The following is a 15,591-nucleotide window of genomic DNA, read 5'->3' as shown; positions in this document are numbered from 1 at the left end:
CTCATACAAATTTAACTGTACATTTTTTTGGTAAACAAAATTAAAAATGAAAAGGGGAGAAGGTAGTGAAATAGACCATGACACCATCAATCTCAGTCTCTCCATGACTCCCAGAAATGACCATAGAACTCAATACATTAAGGCAAGCGTTAACACCCTAATCAAGGTGTTCATTGCCATGAATAAGATCTAGGAATCTTCAAATGTGCAACCTTCAGATTAATTTGTCATACAACCAGATAGCACTGATTCACAGCATTCAGTTGTGAACACCTTAAACAAAGATGGCATCAAGCAAACAGATGAGGGACACGTGAAGCAAGGTGCCCCCCATATTCTGTAAGGATACATAAGCAAAGAGTAAAGCGAATTTCATTCTGCGTACCCTTGATATTTTTCCTCAAAGCAAATTACCCTGTACAGTTCAAACCACGACAAGGTGATAAATGTCCTAGATATGTCACAGGCAATCGTCCAATCTTTTCATATACTGACGTGTATAGTAGAAGTAGCGAGTGCAGATCATTGAATGCAGTAAATACACCCAAAATTATTTCCCAACATAATCAGAAACACCATAAACTTTCCTAACATAATCATGCAAACACAATTGGGTCAAGATCATATAAGCATTTCAATGGTCAAAAGCAGAATATTAGAAACAAAAATCCAAGGGCAGCAACACCCATCATTTTTACCAAAAAGATGCTATATCCTGTCACTAAAGCAACTCATCGGTTATATCATACACAATCACAGCGTCAACTTACAGTCGACGACAGTACATCTTATTGCAGAAACTTAACTCATAAAAGTAGCCTTGAAGCTCAAGAACATGTAATAAATATTCTGAACAAGAACCTGGACGATCAACTTCATTCCAAATGCTCGTGTAACAACGAATCTAATGTTGTGCCCACTGTATACTCTTTATATCAATTCCCTCTTTAACCATTTCATAGAGTGGGCTCATTTCCCTTAATTTCTCAACCTGCTTGACTGTAAGATCTACAGCACGATCAATTTCTTGCTCAGTACTAAACCTCCCAATTCCATATCGAATCGACGTATGGGCCATATCTTCTTCAACGCCCAACGCCCTCAACACGTAGGAGGGCTCCAAACTTGCACTGGTACACGCACTTCCACTCGACACTGCAACCTCCTTCAGCCCCATCAACAAGCTCTCACCTTCCACATATGCAAAGGATAAGTTCAAATTCCCAGCATATCGCCTTTCAACACTTCCATTTATAACAACCCCATCAATCTTAGACCTTATACCATTCAGCAACCTCTCCTGCAAAGCTTTAATCCTCTGCTCGTCATATTCCATTTCCTTCATTGCAAGTTCACAAGCTGCCCCAAACCCTACCACTAGCGGAGTAGGTACTGTCCCACTCCTAATCCCTCTTTCTTGTCCACCCCCATTCATCTGGGGCTCAACCCTAATTCTTGGCCTACGCCTCATATACAAAGCGCCAACACCTTTTGGCCCATAAATTTTATGCCCACTTAACGACATCAAACTTATGTTCATCTTCTCCACATCAATTGGAACCTTTCCCAACGCTTGTGCAGCATCAGTGTGAAAAGGAACATTAAATTCCTTGCAAATTTTCCCAATTTCCTCCATAGGCTGAATAACACCAATTTCGTTGTTCACCATCATAACTGATACCAAGCCCGTATCAGGCCTTATTGCAGCCCGAAGCTTCTCCAGGTCAACAAGTCCATCAGACTCAACGGGAAGGTAAGTTACATCGAAGCCCTCTTGCTGTAAGTGACGGCAAGAATCCAGCACGCATTTGTGCTCCGTTTGAGTAGTAATAACATGTCGCTTCTTATCTTTATAGAAGTGCAGAACTCCCTTGACGGAGATGTTATTGGACTCAGTAGCACCTGAGGTGAAAATTATCTCCTTTGGAGAAGCTTTAACTAGGGTCGCGACTTGGGCTCGGGCCGCCTCAACTGCCTGATCTGATTCCCACCCGTAATAGTGAGTTCGGGAATGAGGATTTCCGTAACGGGAGATATGATAAGGAAGCATAGCGTCAAGAACCCTCGGATCCATCGGAGAAGTTGCTTGCATATCTAGGTATAGAGGTCTGCCGGATATTTTTACACCTTTCATAGAAATACCCGTAGTATCCTCTTCATACGGTTCTCCAACCGCCGCTGCCGCCGTGGAGAAAGGGCGGAGACGGCGTGAACCATGGCAGGGTTTAGGCACCGTGCGCCGCAACGCTGTCGTTAGAAACTTCGAAAACATGATTTCAAAACTCGGTAATTCCAAACTCAGCGGTTTGTTTTCTTATCACAAAATAAATAAACACCGAGTCACCGGTTCACCGACGTAGACCGCCTTATTTTTTAATCGATGACACGTGGCAGATTCTGCGCTTTACACTAAAATTTAATTCACTAAAACGACAACCTAACTAGCAATAACGACATCGTTTGTAAAATTGGGAGATGAGGATCCCCAGTGTAAACGCTACAGTTGTTTAAATTATTAAAAAAAAAAGGAGGGGAATTATGTGTGGTTTTCAAATAAATTGAGAAAAAGTGGATCTTGATCTGAAACAAAAAAAAGGAAACATTAAAGGTCACATCTTCACCTCTTTTGATAGTTCTTGATTCAACCTCTTCAAAAACTACTTGTCACCCATAAAACTCTTAAACCATTTTCCCCTTTGCCTTTTTTACACACAATATTGTTTATGGGGTTCCAGTATTAGAAGCATATTATTACTAAGTTTGCGGTTTAAGGATCTTATATCATTGCACCTTTTCTTCTATTCTAATAATTGACCAAATTTGCCTATAAAGTTACCAACTTTTTGCTTCATTACCATTGGGATCTTGCATCCAGACTCAGAGACTCCCTTCTATTAGTGTATCAGGTATGCCTTTTTTTCTTTTAGTTTTGTGGAAGATTTCAAATTTAGGTTGTGATGACTTGTTGGTTAGGATAGATTATCATTACTGTTCTTCGCATATTGACAAATGTAGATCTTTTGGAAACAATGTGTTTGTATTTCTGGATGTGCTTTAATTGTTGCAATTTCAACTGCCTGCCGCTCTTCATTAAGAGTTTATGTGCTTGGTCGCCTTCATTATGTTAAAATAGAACTTGATTTTAAATTCTGTAACACAATGACTGTTCAATGAATTGTGCTAAAATGATTCCCTATTTGTGGCTCATGTTGGGGGTTATCTTGAGTTGAATAAATGATTGAGAACTTGCTGGTTGATTCAAAGATAATATTCAGACATGTTATCTGTTATGACCAATTTCTTGAATCAATACTTTCTTTCATTGGCATCTGCCAAACCTATTGCAGCATATGTTGTTGAATCATGTTAGCTCCTCCAACCACTGTTTAGATCTGGATGAAAGTAAGGAAGTAGTAGTAAGTCAGATCCAGAAAGTAACCAATCTATAGTTTAACCAAGTCGATTTGATTGTCAAACATTGTCAACAATGGCCTCTGTATTGTTGTTTTGTTTAAATGTACCAATTTGGTGTTGTTCTCATGATATATATGTCAGTATTCTGTAAAGCTAAACTTAGTGTTTTTTGTGGATTCTCTTTGGCACAAGCCCCTAAATTGCACCTTCTTCTTGGATCTTTTTTGTAGAGCTGTGTTTGGTTTATAAGAATATCATCATGTTCAAGTACTCGCCGCGTAGAAATCAACAGAGAAATAAAGGTTTTAAGGTGAAACATGCTCTTCAGATATGTGTACTTGTTGGTGTTTGTATCTGGCTGCTTTACCAGGTCCAGCACTCACGTAGCAAGAAAGCATCTATTGAACAAAACACAAGAGCCTCAGAGAAGGTACAAACTGACAATGATGTTATAAGGTTTGGAAGGAAGGACCTCCTACCTCAAAAGAAGGAAGTGGATATTGATGATGAGAAGCTGAAGGAGGTGACGGAGGAAGATGAGCTTAAGCGTTTTGATGATGATACCAAAGTGGAGGAGCATGACCATGATCTAGAAAAATCAGCGGAGGATAGTGAGCATAAAGGGGCTTCAGTGGATGAGGATACAGGGACAGAAAAAATCGAGGAGAAAGAAGTGAGTGGAGAAAATGCTGAAGCAGAAAGCAAAGAGAACACTGAAGATGGCAAAGGCGAGAACACTGAAGATGGCAAAGGTGAGAGCACTGAGGAAGCCACTGACTCAAATACCGTCAACAGTGAAACTAATGAAACCAGAGAAGAAGATAGTGAAAAAGATCAGGTAAAGCAAAGTGACGTTGAGGGTGAAGAAACTAAGGATCAGGGATTAGAAAAGGAAGTCAAGGATGTTAAAGAGAATAATGACAGTGAAAGTGAAGAGAAGGCACAAAGTGAAGGGAGTGGAAATGAAGAAACCTCTATAAATAGAAGTGAAGAAGTAGTTGAAAATGTAAGTGACAAGAAGTCGGTGGAATTGGAAGAAAGTAATGAAGGGAAAGTAAAAGAGAATGAGGAGAGCAAAGAAGAGAAGAATGAGGGGGACAGCAGAGAGATTGATGAAGCCAGCAAAGAGAAGGAGGAGAACCAAGGCAAAACTGAAGAATCTGGCTCATCAGAAGATAAGGTTCATGATGAAGTTGATACAACTAATGAGGCTTCAACAGTGGAAAGTGGTAAGGAAGAGAGTTCAGTGGTTAAAGAAACTTCAGATTCTGAAAACATGACTGGTACAGAAGGAGATGGTAATGTAGCCTTGAATAATGAGGAGGAATCCAAGAAGGGAGAAGATGAGTTGCAAGATAAGAAAAATAAGTTGGATTCAGATGCTGGAGAAAATAAGATGCTTGAACAAAGTAGCTCTGCAGATACAAATACTGTTGGAGAAGTGACTAATGAAAGCAACACTGAGGACAGTTCTAATGCTGCAGCAGGAAACAATGAAGCCGCTAGCCAGCAGACAGAAACTGACAATTCTGCCTCTGAAGCCACTCAAAATGAAATCAACAGTAATGATAACTCCAATCAAGCAGGAACAAATGAAGCCAATGAACATCAGCAAGAAAATGAGAACTCAGCATCTCATACCATACAAAATGAGAACAACTCTAGTGATAACTCAGATCATGCAACAGGAACCAACAAAGCTAATGAACAACAGCAAGGAAATGAGAACAACTCTAGTAATGACTCCAATCACGCAGCAGAAACCCATGATGTCAATAAGCAGCAGCAGGAACAGGAAAGTTCTGTTTCTGATACCAAACAAAATGAGAAGAACTCTGGTGAAGACTCCAATCTTGCAGAAGGAACCAACGAAGCCAATAAGCAGCAGAAGGAACAAGACAGTTCTGCTTCTGACACCAAACAAAATGAGAAGAGCTCTGGTGAAGACTCCAATCTTACAGAAGGAACCAATGAAGCCAACAAACAGCAGCAGGAAAATGAAAGTTCTGTCGCTCATACTACACAAAATGAGAACAACTCCGGCGAGGACTCCAATCTTGCACAAGGAACCAACGATGCCAACAAACAGCAGCAGGGAAATGACAGTTCTGCCTCTCATACCACACAAAATGAGAACTCAATTAAGGAAGCTGTTTCTGTTGGAGATGGCACACAGAACGATCCAAATGAGCAGCAGTCCGAGAAAAACGATTCAAATTCCTCGGGAAATGAAGAATCAGTAACAAGTTCAAAGGGCTCTGTTACAGTTGACCAAAATGGCAACTCTGTAACAGCTGGTGCAACTGAGAAGTCAACAGGAGGTGGGAACGATCAAAATGAGGCAAACCAAAAATCAGATACTAATTCTGATACAGGCTCTGGGAACAAAATAAATCCCTCAAATGACAACGATGAGACAGACCCCAAATTAACTGATTCTTCCACCTCAAATAGCAAACCTGATGATAGCCAGCAAAAGCAAGTGGAGTCGACAGATTCTGCGATTCCTCGAGAAGAGACAGAGGCTCGTACTGATCTGGGAACATTGCCACAGACAGGAAGCGAGGGGAACAGTCATGAAGAAGCTACAGCAGAGTAACACAGATACGTAGTAGTAGTACTATTTTTATGTCAAGGTTCTGTTCACATTTTTTCTTCTTGCTGCCTTTTTCAAAGTCTTTCAAGGCAAATATGAAAGTGAAATAACTTCGGTTTCCTTGCCTGTTGATTCCATTGAGCCATCATGTGACAAATATATAGTCTGATGTTGCGCAGAACTCAGTTACTTGTTCATCTCTATCCCATAAACGTGTATCTGCATGTCTAAACATGCAATTTTTCGTGCATTATTAATGATAAAGGTTTTCTTCATCTTTGGAACATATTGTCAATTTAGTCAATTATAATCATTGACCCCCACCACCGGTGTAATTGGAAGGGCAGAGTATACGGTGACTTCAGCTTTTTCCATTAGGTCGTCTTTCACCATTGTATCTGAGGAAAAAAAAAAGATCGGTCTCATTTAATTGGTGAGTTTTATTAATCATAGAGATTCGTCGTCTCACTAAATATAAGACTCGGAAGATTGTCAATTTAAAATTCTTCATCCTTATAGATAAATTTTCGATTCGATTTAAAATAGAGATGCAGAGATTGTACTAAAAACTATGCTGCGGAAAAGATCTCTGTTCTCCTATATATTTCCCAAGTTATGCATAGATTAGTCCTCGTATTCTAATACCACTCCTACATACTGGGCTATAAGTTATGCTTATATGAAACTAGTTTCCGGGCACGCGCTTTGCGCGTGTAACCCATGAGTATATTATTTCTTAAAAGATAATACTACTAAATAATAAAATATGTCTAATTGAGATTTCTTTCTTTGTTTTACTACTAATTGTGACACTCCAATTTTCTGACCTCCAAGTGAATGCATCGAAATAATAATATGAGAAATTAATAAAATAAACTTCGTTTGTAATTCAAAAAATAAGTTTGCAAAATAACAACTATCTAAATTAAATTTCTTGATAGTTCCGTTTTATTGGTAGAATAATGCTAGATAGTGTAAGATTAACTTTGAGGGAAGGAAAACAAAACATTTCAACTTTTTTAATGAATGTGTTTTAAGTATTGTATTAAATTTTTATCCACAAACACTTTAAACTAATTAGTTAACTATAAATATTTAAAACTAAGATGTAAAAAGTTTTATCATTTATATTTTAAAAATCAGGATTTTTATGATAATTACTATTTTTATGTAAAATTTAATTCTGTCATACATAACTTATTCACCATTAATCTAATATTATATGTTTCACTTTTTTTCCATAAAAAGAAAAAAAAAAGTAAACATCCTATTTTATCACATTCATTCTTAAAGATGAAAATTAATGTATATGTAAAAATTATAAGTACGGAAAAAAGAAAAAAAAAAGGTACACATGAGCAAGATAATTAGGCATTTCATTTTGTTTGTCTTTATAGTGAAACTGAACATTTGAGCATACAAAATACAAATATGAATTTAGAGCAACTTGCTAATAAAACAAGAATTCAACTATATGAAGAGAGACAAAAAACTCTTATTATAATTCTTACTACAAATAAGTATAAAACTAACACATCAAGCTCCGATGCTTCAGTAATTGAATTCTTATCTACTCTCGTAACTGCATAAGGGAATCTCACAACTTTCACCTCAAATTGTAACATTATTTTACATGTTTAGAGTTCCTACATACAAGAATTATAGGAGTGGTAAATAAAAGTTATTCTTGAAAAAGTTAAATTTATAGAACAAAATTATGGAAACATGCAAAGTCACATGAATTATTGTTAAAATAAATATAAAAAAGATAGAGATGAAGTTTAATTTTAAAGATACATGAATCTACTTTAATTTCTTGATAAATACTCATTTTTATTTTTATTTACACTTATGTTAGAAATTTGAAAGGTCAAAATTATGAAATGAGAATAAGAAGATTATATATATATAAATTATATAAGTTTTAATTTATTAGAGAGTAAAATGGTAATTTAACTTTTAAGTTTTGAGCTTCATGCTTATAATAATATATGATTAGTACTCTTACATGCTGGGCTATAAGATTTATATCAAGTGTTTTGTGAAAAGAAAAACTCAAAATATTCTGTAAGACAATTCTGCATTTTATGTGGATTTTTTAAATCAAATTACTCCCAAACGTCATCTGAATAAATTTCCCAGAAAAAGATAACAGGAAATAGTCAGTAATGGTCACCAAAAACCGTCCTTAAGCAATTACAAACCACATCTGTCGCTGAAAATCTTATATACTGTTCAACATTTTTTTATGACAGCCACATCTGTTACCAGCGGTGCCATTTGAGATCTTAAACTAGTTATCAGAAACTTTCAGGTAAATAGGGTATTGTAGCACATTCAACAGAGGGCTTAGTCAGCCAAAATAATCACATCCATCCCTTAAATTGTACCACCAATAATCACATCCATCCCTTAAATTGTACCAATAAGCAAGAACCCTCACAAAGATGCTTTAGCGAGGGTGTTTACCACCAATGTGGAACTTCATAGCACAAAACCGTATTTAATCAGACCCCAATGAAAAGATGAAGGAATGTAACCCCATATGTCAATAATATCTCAAGTAGATGAATAAAGGGAAAAAGGTTTGATATACCCTCAACTCCCTTTGTTAAGAAAGTGGCTCATATATACCCCTGTTTGTAAACAAATGGCTCACATATACCCTTTTCCTCTAACGAAAATGAAAAAATAATAATTTTCAATCTAAATTTTTATTATTTTTTTCTAAAAAATATAATCTCATATGAGTAAATTTAATCCTCGTCAAACATATTTTTTTGACTTTTTTTTGTTTCAATGACTAATTTATAATTATTATTTTGATAATCAAATTTATTTGTGTTTCACTAATATTCTTGTAAAACTTATTGTAGATGACCAAATTTTTTTCGAATACGAAATTAAATTACAATACACACAAAAAAATAGTTTAATTTTTTTCTCTTTAAACTAAGGAATGAAAGAAAAAAATAAAAAAAGAATAAGAAACTCAAATAATTATAATAAAAGAAGTCAAAAAATAATTTACAGACGAAAAAAATTAAAATATACCTTGAACTTTTATAGAAGAATCATATATACCACTAAATAATTTTTTCAAAAAAATTATAAGTAATAAATATAAATTTAAAACTAATTATTTAAAATTCCGTTAAATTAAGGGTATATGTGAACCATTTTGTAACGGTAGAGGTATATGTAAGCCGTTTGTATAACGGTAAGGGTATATATGAGCCACTTTTATAACGAAGGGTGTATCAACTCCAAATAACTAAGTTGAAGAGTATATCAGATCCTTTTCTCATGAATAAATGCATTAAGACATTCAAAATGGGACATTGAAGAGTAACTATGCTGAAAAGAATAACTAGTATGTGACTTAATCATCCCTCAATTCTTATTTCTTTAAAGAACACTTTGTAAGAAGCAAGTGTGTACTACAAACACAGATACGCCAAAGTGAAGGCAATAGTTACTTATACTGAAAAGATCCAACGGTAGACATCTCATGAAAAATTCAACAGCTTTCAACACAACAAATGTCACAATGATACTCGCAGATGGATAGGAATTATTTAAAATGCCTTCACAGAGAAACCGTGCAGTTTCAATGATGCTTGGACTCAAAAAGGCCATCTGGACCTGCATTCACCAAAGGCCAGAGAAAATGGTATTACAACATTGCAAAACCAGGTAGTAGATCTAAATGCATGCACAAAATATGGCTAACATGGAAATTTCAACATCAGAAATAAGTATATCCTAGAAGTGTACAACAACATGCTATGGGCCCTGAATTAACAATTAAAATAATATAAATATCCAACATCATGTTTACACTAAAAGGAGGCTTCGGAACAGGCACTCGAAGCTTTTGAACATCAACCAGCAAAACAACAGATAAGCATATGCGGCAGAACATGAAAACTCTTACAACTTCTGACTTTCTCACAACAGACGAAACTAGAAGAGAAATTCAGTCATCGCATTATCTGTCTAAGTTGCCAACAACACCAGGCCACATAAATATGTGGGCAGAAAAGAATTACGCCCTCTTAACTATTGCAGCAAATATCATTGATTGCAAAATGGATAGGGACATCAAGGGAATAAACTGCATTTTCTGTACATAGTTCTAAGAAACCAACAATTTTTTTTCCAAATGATGCATATAATACACTAACATGATAACATATAATGTTCTTATGCTCAACTATTTAAACCTTCAGCATCATTTCCCCAGGGGAAAAAGGATCATGTAAAACCAGCCCCATTACTATCAGGTATTAGATAAGAAGAACACTTCCAACCCCTTCAGTAACATCGAAAGCATGCTGCAACATTTTTTAACCCCAAAAGGGAAAAAAAAAAAAAGGTAATACATCAGTAGAACTCTTCCTATCAAACAAGTGCTGAATGCTGGTAACGGCATTGCTACCATCAAAGGTCAGATACCAAACCTCCAAGCATGAGTCCATAAACATGAAATTATTGAGAGAGAAAATCAGAAAATGACGTGTCATATGATTACCCCATGGAAACTCCTTGTTGCGAATGTGCAAGTATGGGTAAGCCTGCAAGCAGAAGGACATAAAAATTAGATGTGACATCAAAACAATCTTCCGTGTTTTCATCTTGAAGTTAATAGATTGAGACACTTCACTCGTGTTACCATCATTCTGAAAAAAATCAATACATTCCGCTCCAAGCAATCTCAAAATAGCCAAAATACCAAGGATTGAAATTAGATATTGGCTTCTCAAAAGTCCAGCTTTTAAGTAAACGATTTGTACAACGAGTGATTCTTCAAAACTCCCTTACTACTCATTTCCAGTCAAATTATATGAAAATTTCCATTTTGGGAAATCACAAAAATGATCGAGCCATTCAAAATAATAGTCCTATAACTCCACCATTGGTTCAAGAATTCGAATTAAAACATAAGAACCATATTCCGTCATTTAGCCTTCTCAACTACTATTTAAACATTTTCTTCATCGACCACTTATATAAAACATAAGTCAATTATCACATAAAATAGGATTAACGATTTATACTTTACCATATACATTGATCTATCAACAAACTAATGGAAATTTAACCAAAAAAAAAACATTGTAAGGATCATCTTCGGTCATTTAGCCTTTCTAAAGAAAAGTATTCCTTCTCTAAGCCTAGGGGGACCGTGGAATTAGTCGCAAGCCAGCATGGAACAGACACAAAAATGTCCTATTCTCTAACTGCCACTCCTTCCTTGGTGTTTCCTACTCCTTCCACCTCTAATATATTGATGCCCTCTGTCCTCTATTGTTGATTCATATCTTGGTTCAATAGTTATTTTAACTTTCTTAATTATAAGTATCTCAAGCACACACAAGCTTATTCATAGTATTTTATTTTCAGAAGAAATGAATGAGAGTCTTCATGAAGTTGTAAAGAAAAAGAGTTCTGCCACAATTCTCCTCTTGAAATTAGAATTTAATAACTTAAACACTTAAACATCTCCCTTGCAGTAGTAAGTATTGGTAAAATTTCCCAGCTGCTTAAACCTTTTTATGGCCGTTCATTATGAATATGTGATATATTTCTACACATTGCACTTATTTACCCTGCTTTCAGGTATTATGTGGACTGAAGGATCAAACAATTATTTCCACTACTTGAAAAGAAACAAGTGCATAACCACTGATAAACAAAACCAATAAGAATTTCTAAAATTAACCTTACATCTGCACCTAAAATGGATAGATAGACACGTGAACATACCATTGAATACAAAAAAAAAAAAGATTATTGACATCAAAGAAAGTAAAACAAATTCATTGACAAAGCTTACAGGAGGCTCTTCACTGTGAGGATGACCCTTGGAGAGATTAACTACTGCAAGAATAGTGCTAGATATTATTGCAACGTAAGTGATTTTCTCCCATTTAGAAGCTTCCCCTGGCCACAGAAATCGAAAATACACGTTCAAGTTAATCACTTCAAGAAAAACGAACCTACTATGCCTCAACCCCAAACTAATAAGGATCGTCATATCAATTCCGCTCATGCCCATTTCATACTAATGACTTGTCCTATTTCAAGAAAATGTAAATACAATATTACGCAACACAAGATCTAAAGAAACGCATTAAAAAACCAGAGAGTTGTATATTAAGGATTAGAGATCGGATTCAATGCAAGCACAAACGAAGAAAACCTAATCCAAATTGAGAATGAATAAAGATTACATACGGGCCTCTTCTTCAACGGAGGCGTGAGAAGAGAAAGTCCTCTTGGGAGCCGGCGTTACACGAGGAGCGCGGCCGCGGAGGGCGGAGCGAATACTAGATCTGAACATCGCCGTCGCCATTTAGGGATTTTCTTGTTCTCTGTGATGGTTGATTGACTTTTCCGTTTGTGTGCCCTTCGCCTCTGTTATAATTAACTACTTCTCACGCTTTACCTTCTCGCATGTGCGAAGTCTTTTTAAGGTCCGTTTTTTATGTAGGCGCCTATTGGAATGTTGACCACGTTTAAGGTGTCGTTTGTTTGACAATTTTTTTAATAGAGATCTGCAGAATTTTGTTTTGTATTTTAATTTTAATAAAAATAAATGCTGGTTTTGGTAATTCTCAAAAAGTTAATTTTTGATAGCTCAAATAAATTTAATTTGAAAATTCAAAAACAATTTTACAAAACTCAATTTTTGCAGAATTGCAAAACAAAATATGTTAGTTTTCTAATAATATTGTTAGTTGTAATTTCTCTGATTATTATTAATACTTATTAGATATTTAAACAAGACAAGCTTAATTTATGACTTTCACACTCAAAAATTCAAAATGGCATCAAGAGTTTTTTTAAAATTACTTTACAGCTTACTCACCTGGCTCCTAGCAATTATAAGAAAAGAAAAGACACATATTGCATTGAAGCAACATATTGAATATTTCATAAATTATTGATTTTCGATGGATTAAGATGTAAAAATTAGTTATTCTCAAAAGTCAAAGTGCTCGAGTAAAGCAGTTCTTCTACAAGATGAGTTGCCAAATGTTCTTGATAATGGATCTTGGCTGATTTAATTGCGTAACTCGAAATGCCAAATCAAGCATAAACTAAACGGAAGTCGGGGGCATGTGAAAGAAATTGATAACCAAATATCTGGAGAAAGATAGAATGTTGTTCATATTTTTCTAAATTTGTTCAATTTCTGTGGATATCCTTTAGATATTTTTTCATTTTGTTGTAAGCCTCATCGATGAAAGAACAAATTAGAATGTATAAATTTAATGAATATTCATTTTATACGGTCTCATCATTATCACACTTTCTTTATCTTTAAAAAAAAATTCATGTATTATTATACAATGAAAAGTTGTATTGTTATCAGACAATCAAATTTAGCATGTACATGTATAAAGTGGAGATCTGTTTTTACAAATATTTTGTCATTGCTAATTAAGCGTATGGGAAAAAACATATAATGATCCATCAAACTCTCACTCATAAATCAGTATTCTTCTCCTTCACTACCCTCTTCACCTTGCCCAAACTCAGCACCCACCTCCTCATAATCTTTCTCAAGCGCAGCTAAATCTTCACGGGCTTCAGAAAATTCACCTTCCTCCATGCCTTCACCCACATACCAATGAACAAATGCTCTTTTCGCGTACATTAGATCAAATTTGTGGTCGATTCTGGAGAAAACCTCAGCAACACTAGTGGAATTGGATATCATACACACTGCTCTCTGTACCTTGGCCAAATCACCTCCGGGGACAACGGTTGGTGTCTGATAATTGATACCACATTTGAAGCCTGTTGGACACCAATCAACAAATTGAATACTACGTTTCGTTTTGATTATGGATACAGCAGCATTCACATCCTTAGGAACCACATCCCCTCGATACATTAGGCAGCACGCCATGTACTTGCCACGACGAGGATCACATTTGGCCATCATAGAAGCTGGTTCAAAAGCAGTTGTGGTGATTTCTGCCACAGAATGTTGTTCGTGGTGAGCCTTCTCAGCAGATATAACCGGAGCATAAGACGAAAGCATGAAGTGGATCCTTGGGTATGGGACCAGGTTAGTCTGGAATTCATTCACATCAACATTCAAAGCTCCATCAAACCTCAAAGAAGCAGTGAGAGATGAGATCACCTGATTATAAGTTAGAAAACTCATTACATTGATAAGAGAAATACAAGGATTCAAACGGTTCAACTGACAAGGTATTGTCTGCTCTGACCACAAAAGTTGGACCCCAAGCAGACAATACCTTCATTACAGTGTAAATGTGCCAATACCTGTGACACCAATCGGTTCAAGTTGGTATAGGTGGGGCGTTCAATGTCAAGGGATCGACGACAAATGTCATAAATGGCTTCATTATCAAGCAAGACAGCAACGTCTGTGTGTTCCAATAGGGAGTGGGTTGACAGAACACTATTGTATGGCTCCACCACAGAGGTTGAAACCTGAGGAGAGGGATACACAGTAAACCCAAGCTTGGATTTTTTACCATAGTCCACCGACAAACGTTCTAATAAAAGTGAACCTAAGCCAGAACCAGTGCCTCCACCAACAGCATTAAAGACCAAAAAACCCTGCAGACCAGTGCAGTTGTCTGCAAGCTTTCTGATTCGATCCAAGCAAAGATCAACGATCTCCCTTCCAACTGGTAAAGAAAAACAAAAATAGAAACTCAACCATTAAGAGTTATATCATAAGTTCAAAAGAAGGGTAGAATTGAATTAGGTGCAGGATGTTTACTTGTATAGTGTCCTCGTGCGAAGTTGTTTGCTGCATCTTCTTTGCCACTAATCAATTGTTCAGGGTGAAATAACTGGCGATATGGTCCAGCTCTCACTTCATCAATAACAGTGGGCTCAAGATCAACAAAAACAGCGCGAGGAACGTGCTTCCCTGAGCCGGTTTCGCTGAAAAATGTATTGAAGGCATCATCACCTCCTCCAAGAGTCTTGTCTCCTGGCATCTGACCGTCCGGCTATTGAACACACAAACAATTCAGGATACATTATGGAATGAGAAAAAACTAATTGACGGTATAATTCACTCATTTCTTGAAGATATGGAAAGACAAGAACCGATTAGTTCCACACTTTTCCAATTTTCACTAAGAACAAATACTCCATCATGAGTTAATTGGGTATGAAAAAATGAATTCTTTTTATTTTATTGAAATTAGTTTCTTCTCGACGTACACCAAATGAAAGATGTATATTATTAACATCATTCAAGAAAACATAAAGAAAAGGAGATAACCTGGATGCCATGTTCGAGGCAATAAAGTTCCCAGCAAGCATTGCCGACCTGAATACCGGCCTGACCAATGTGAACGGATATGCATTCCCTCATCTTTCTCTTTTTTTAATGATATGTTTTTTTGCAGAATAAGCGAACAATAGAATCAATGGGGGAAGCCCTTTATGAAGACTTCCGACGATTTCCAGAATTTGAATGCTTTGCTCTGCTCCGCTCCTCCCCTTCTCGGATTCTACGGAGACATCATAAATAAATGGAGGGACAATGTCTAAAGCTAATGGACACACACCATTGGGTT

At 36.1% G+C, this 15,591-nt stretch overlaps 4 protein-coding genes across 4 annotated transcripts; 1 reads left to right on the top strand and 3 right to left on the bottom strand.

The window, feature by feature from the left end:
• Window positions 1-601: 601 nt before the first annotated feature.
• On the bottom strand, window positions 602-2,320 carry LOC107011670 (cysteine desulfurase, mitochondrial). Its single transcript, XM_015211253.2, has one exon. It carries the CDS (start codon window positions 2,270-2,272, stop codon window positions 905-907), a length of 1,368 nt encoding a protein of 455 aa, XP_015066739.1. The 5' UTR covers window positions 2,273-2,320; the 3' UTR covers window positions 602-904.
• Window positions 2,321-2,524: 204 nt separating this feature from the next.
• Window positions 2,525-6,294, top strand: LOC107011282 (uncharacterized protein DDB_G0290685). Its single transcript, XM_015210703.2, has 2 exons — window positions 2,525-2,906; window positions 3,645-6,294. Exon 2 carries the CDS (start codon window positions 3,674-3,676, stop codon window positions 6,011-6,013), a length of 2,340 nt encoding a protein of 779 aa, XP_015066189.1. The 5' UTR covers window positions 2,525-2,906; window positions 3,645-3,673; the 3' UTR covers window positions 6,014-6,294.
• Window positions 6,295-9,365: 3,071 nt separating this feature from the next.
• Window positions 9,366-12,485, bottom strand: LOC107008665 (cytochrome c oxidase subunit 6a, mitochondrial). The gene is made up of 4 exons (XM_015207798.2): window positions 12,251-12,485; window positions 11,850-11,956; window positions 10,545-10,587; window positions 9,366-9,655 (listed from the first exon to the last, which is right to left on the bottom strand). Exons 1-4 carry the CDS (start codon window positions 12,366-12,368, stop codon window positions 9,621-9,623), a joined length of 303 nt encoding a protein of 100 aa, XP_015063284.1. The 5' UTR covers window positions 12,369-12,485; the 3' UTR covers window positions 9,366-9,620.
• An 853-nt stretch (window positions 12,486-13,338) lies between these two features.
• Window positions 13,339-15,539, bottom strand: LOC107009578 (tubulin alpha-3 chain-like). The gene is made up of 4 exons (XM_015208919.2): window positions 15,294-15,539; window positions 14,781-15,015; window positions 14,315-14,685; window positions 13,339-14,168 (listed from the first exon to the last, which is right to left on the bottom strand). Exons 1-4 carry the CDS (start codon window positions 15,384-15,386, stop codon window positions 13,512-13,514), a joined length of 1,356 nt encoding a protein of 451 aa, XP_015064405.1. The 5' UTR covers window positions 15,387-15,539; the 3' UTR covers window positions 13,339-13,511.
• Between the last annotated feature and the right edge of the window lie 52 nt (window positions 15,540-15,591).

The sequence above is a fragment of the Solanum pennellii genome, chromosome 2 (assembly GCF_001406875.1).
Source record: "Solanum pennellii chromosome 2, SPENNV200".
In the NCBI taxonomy this organism is placed as follows: domain Eukaryota; kingdom Viridiplantae; phylum Streptophyta; class Magnoliopsida; order Solanales; family Solanaceae; genus Solanum; species Solanum pennellii.
This window is presented reverse-complemented; position numbering and strand designations above follow the sequence as displayed.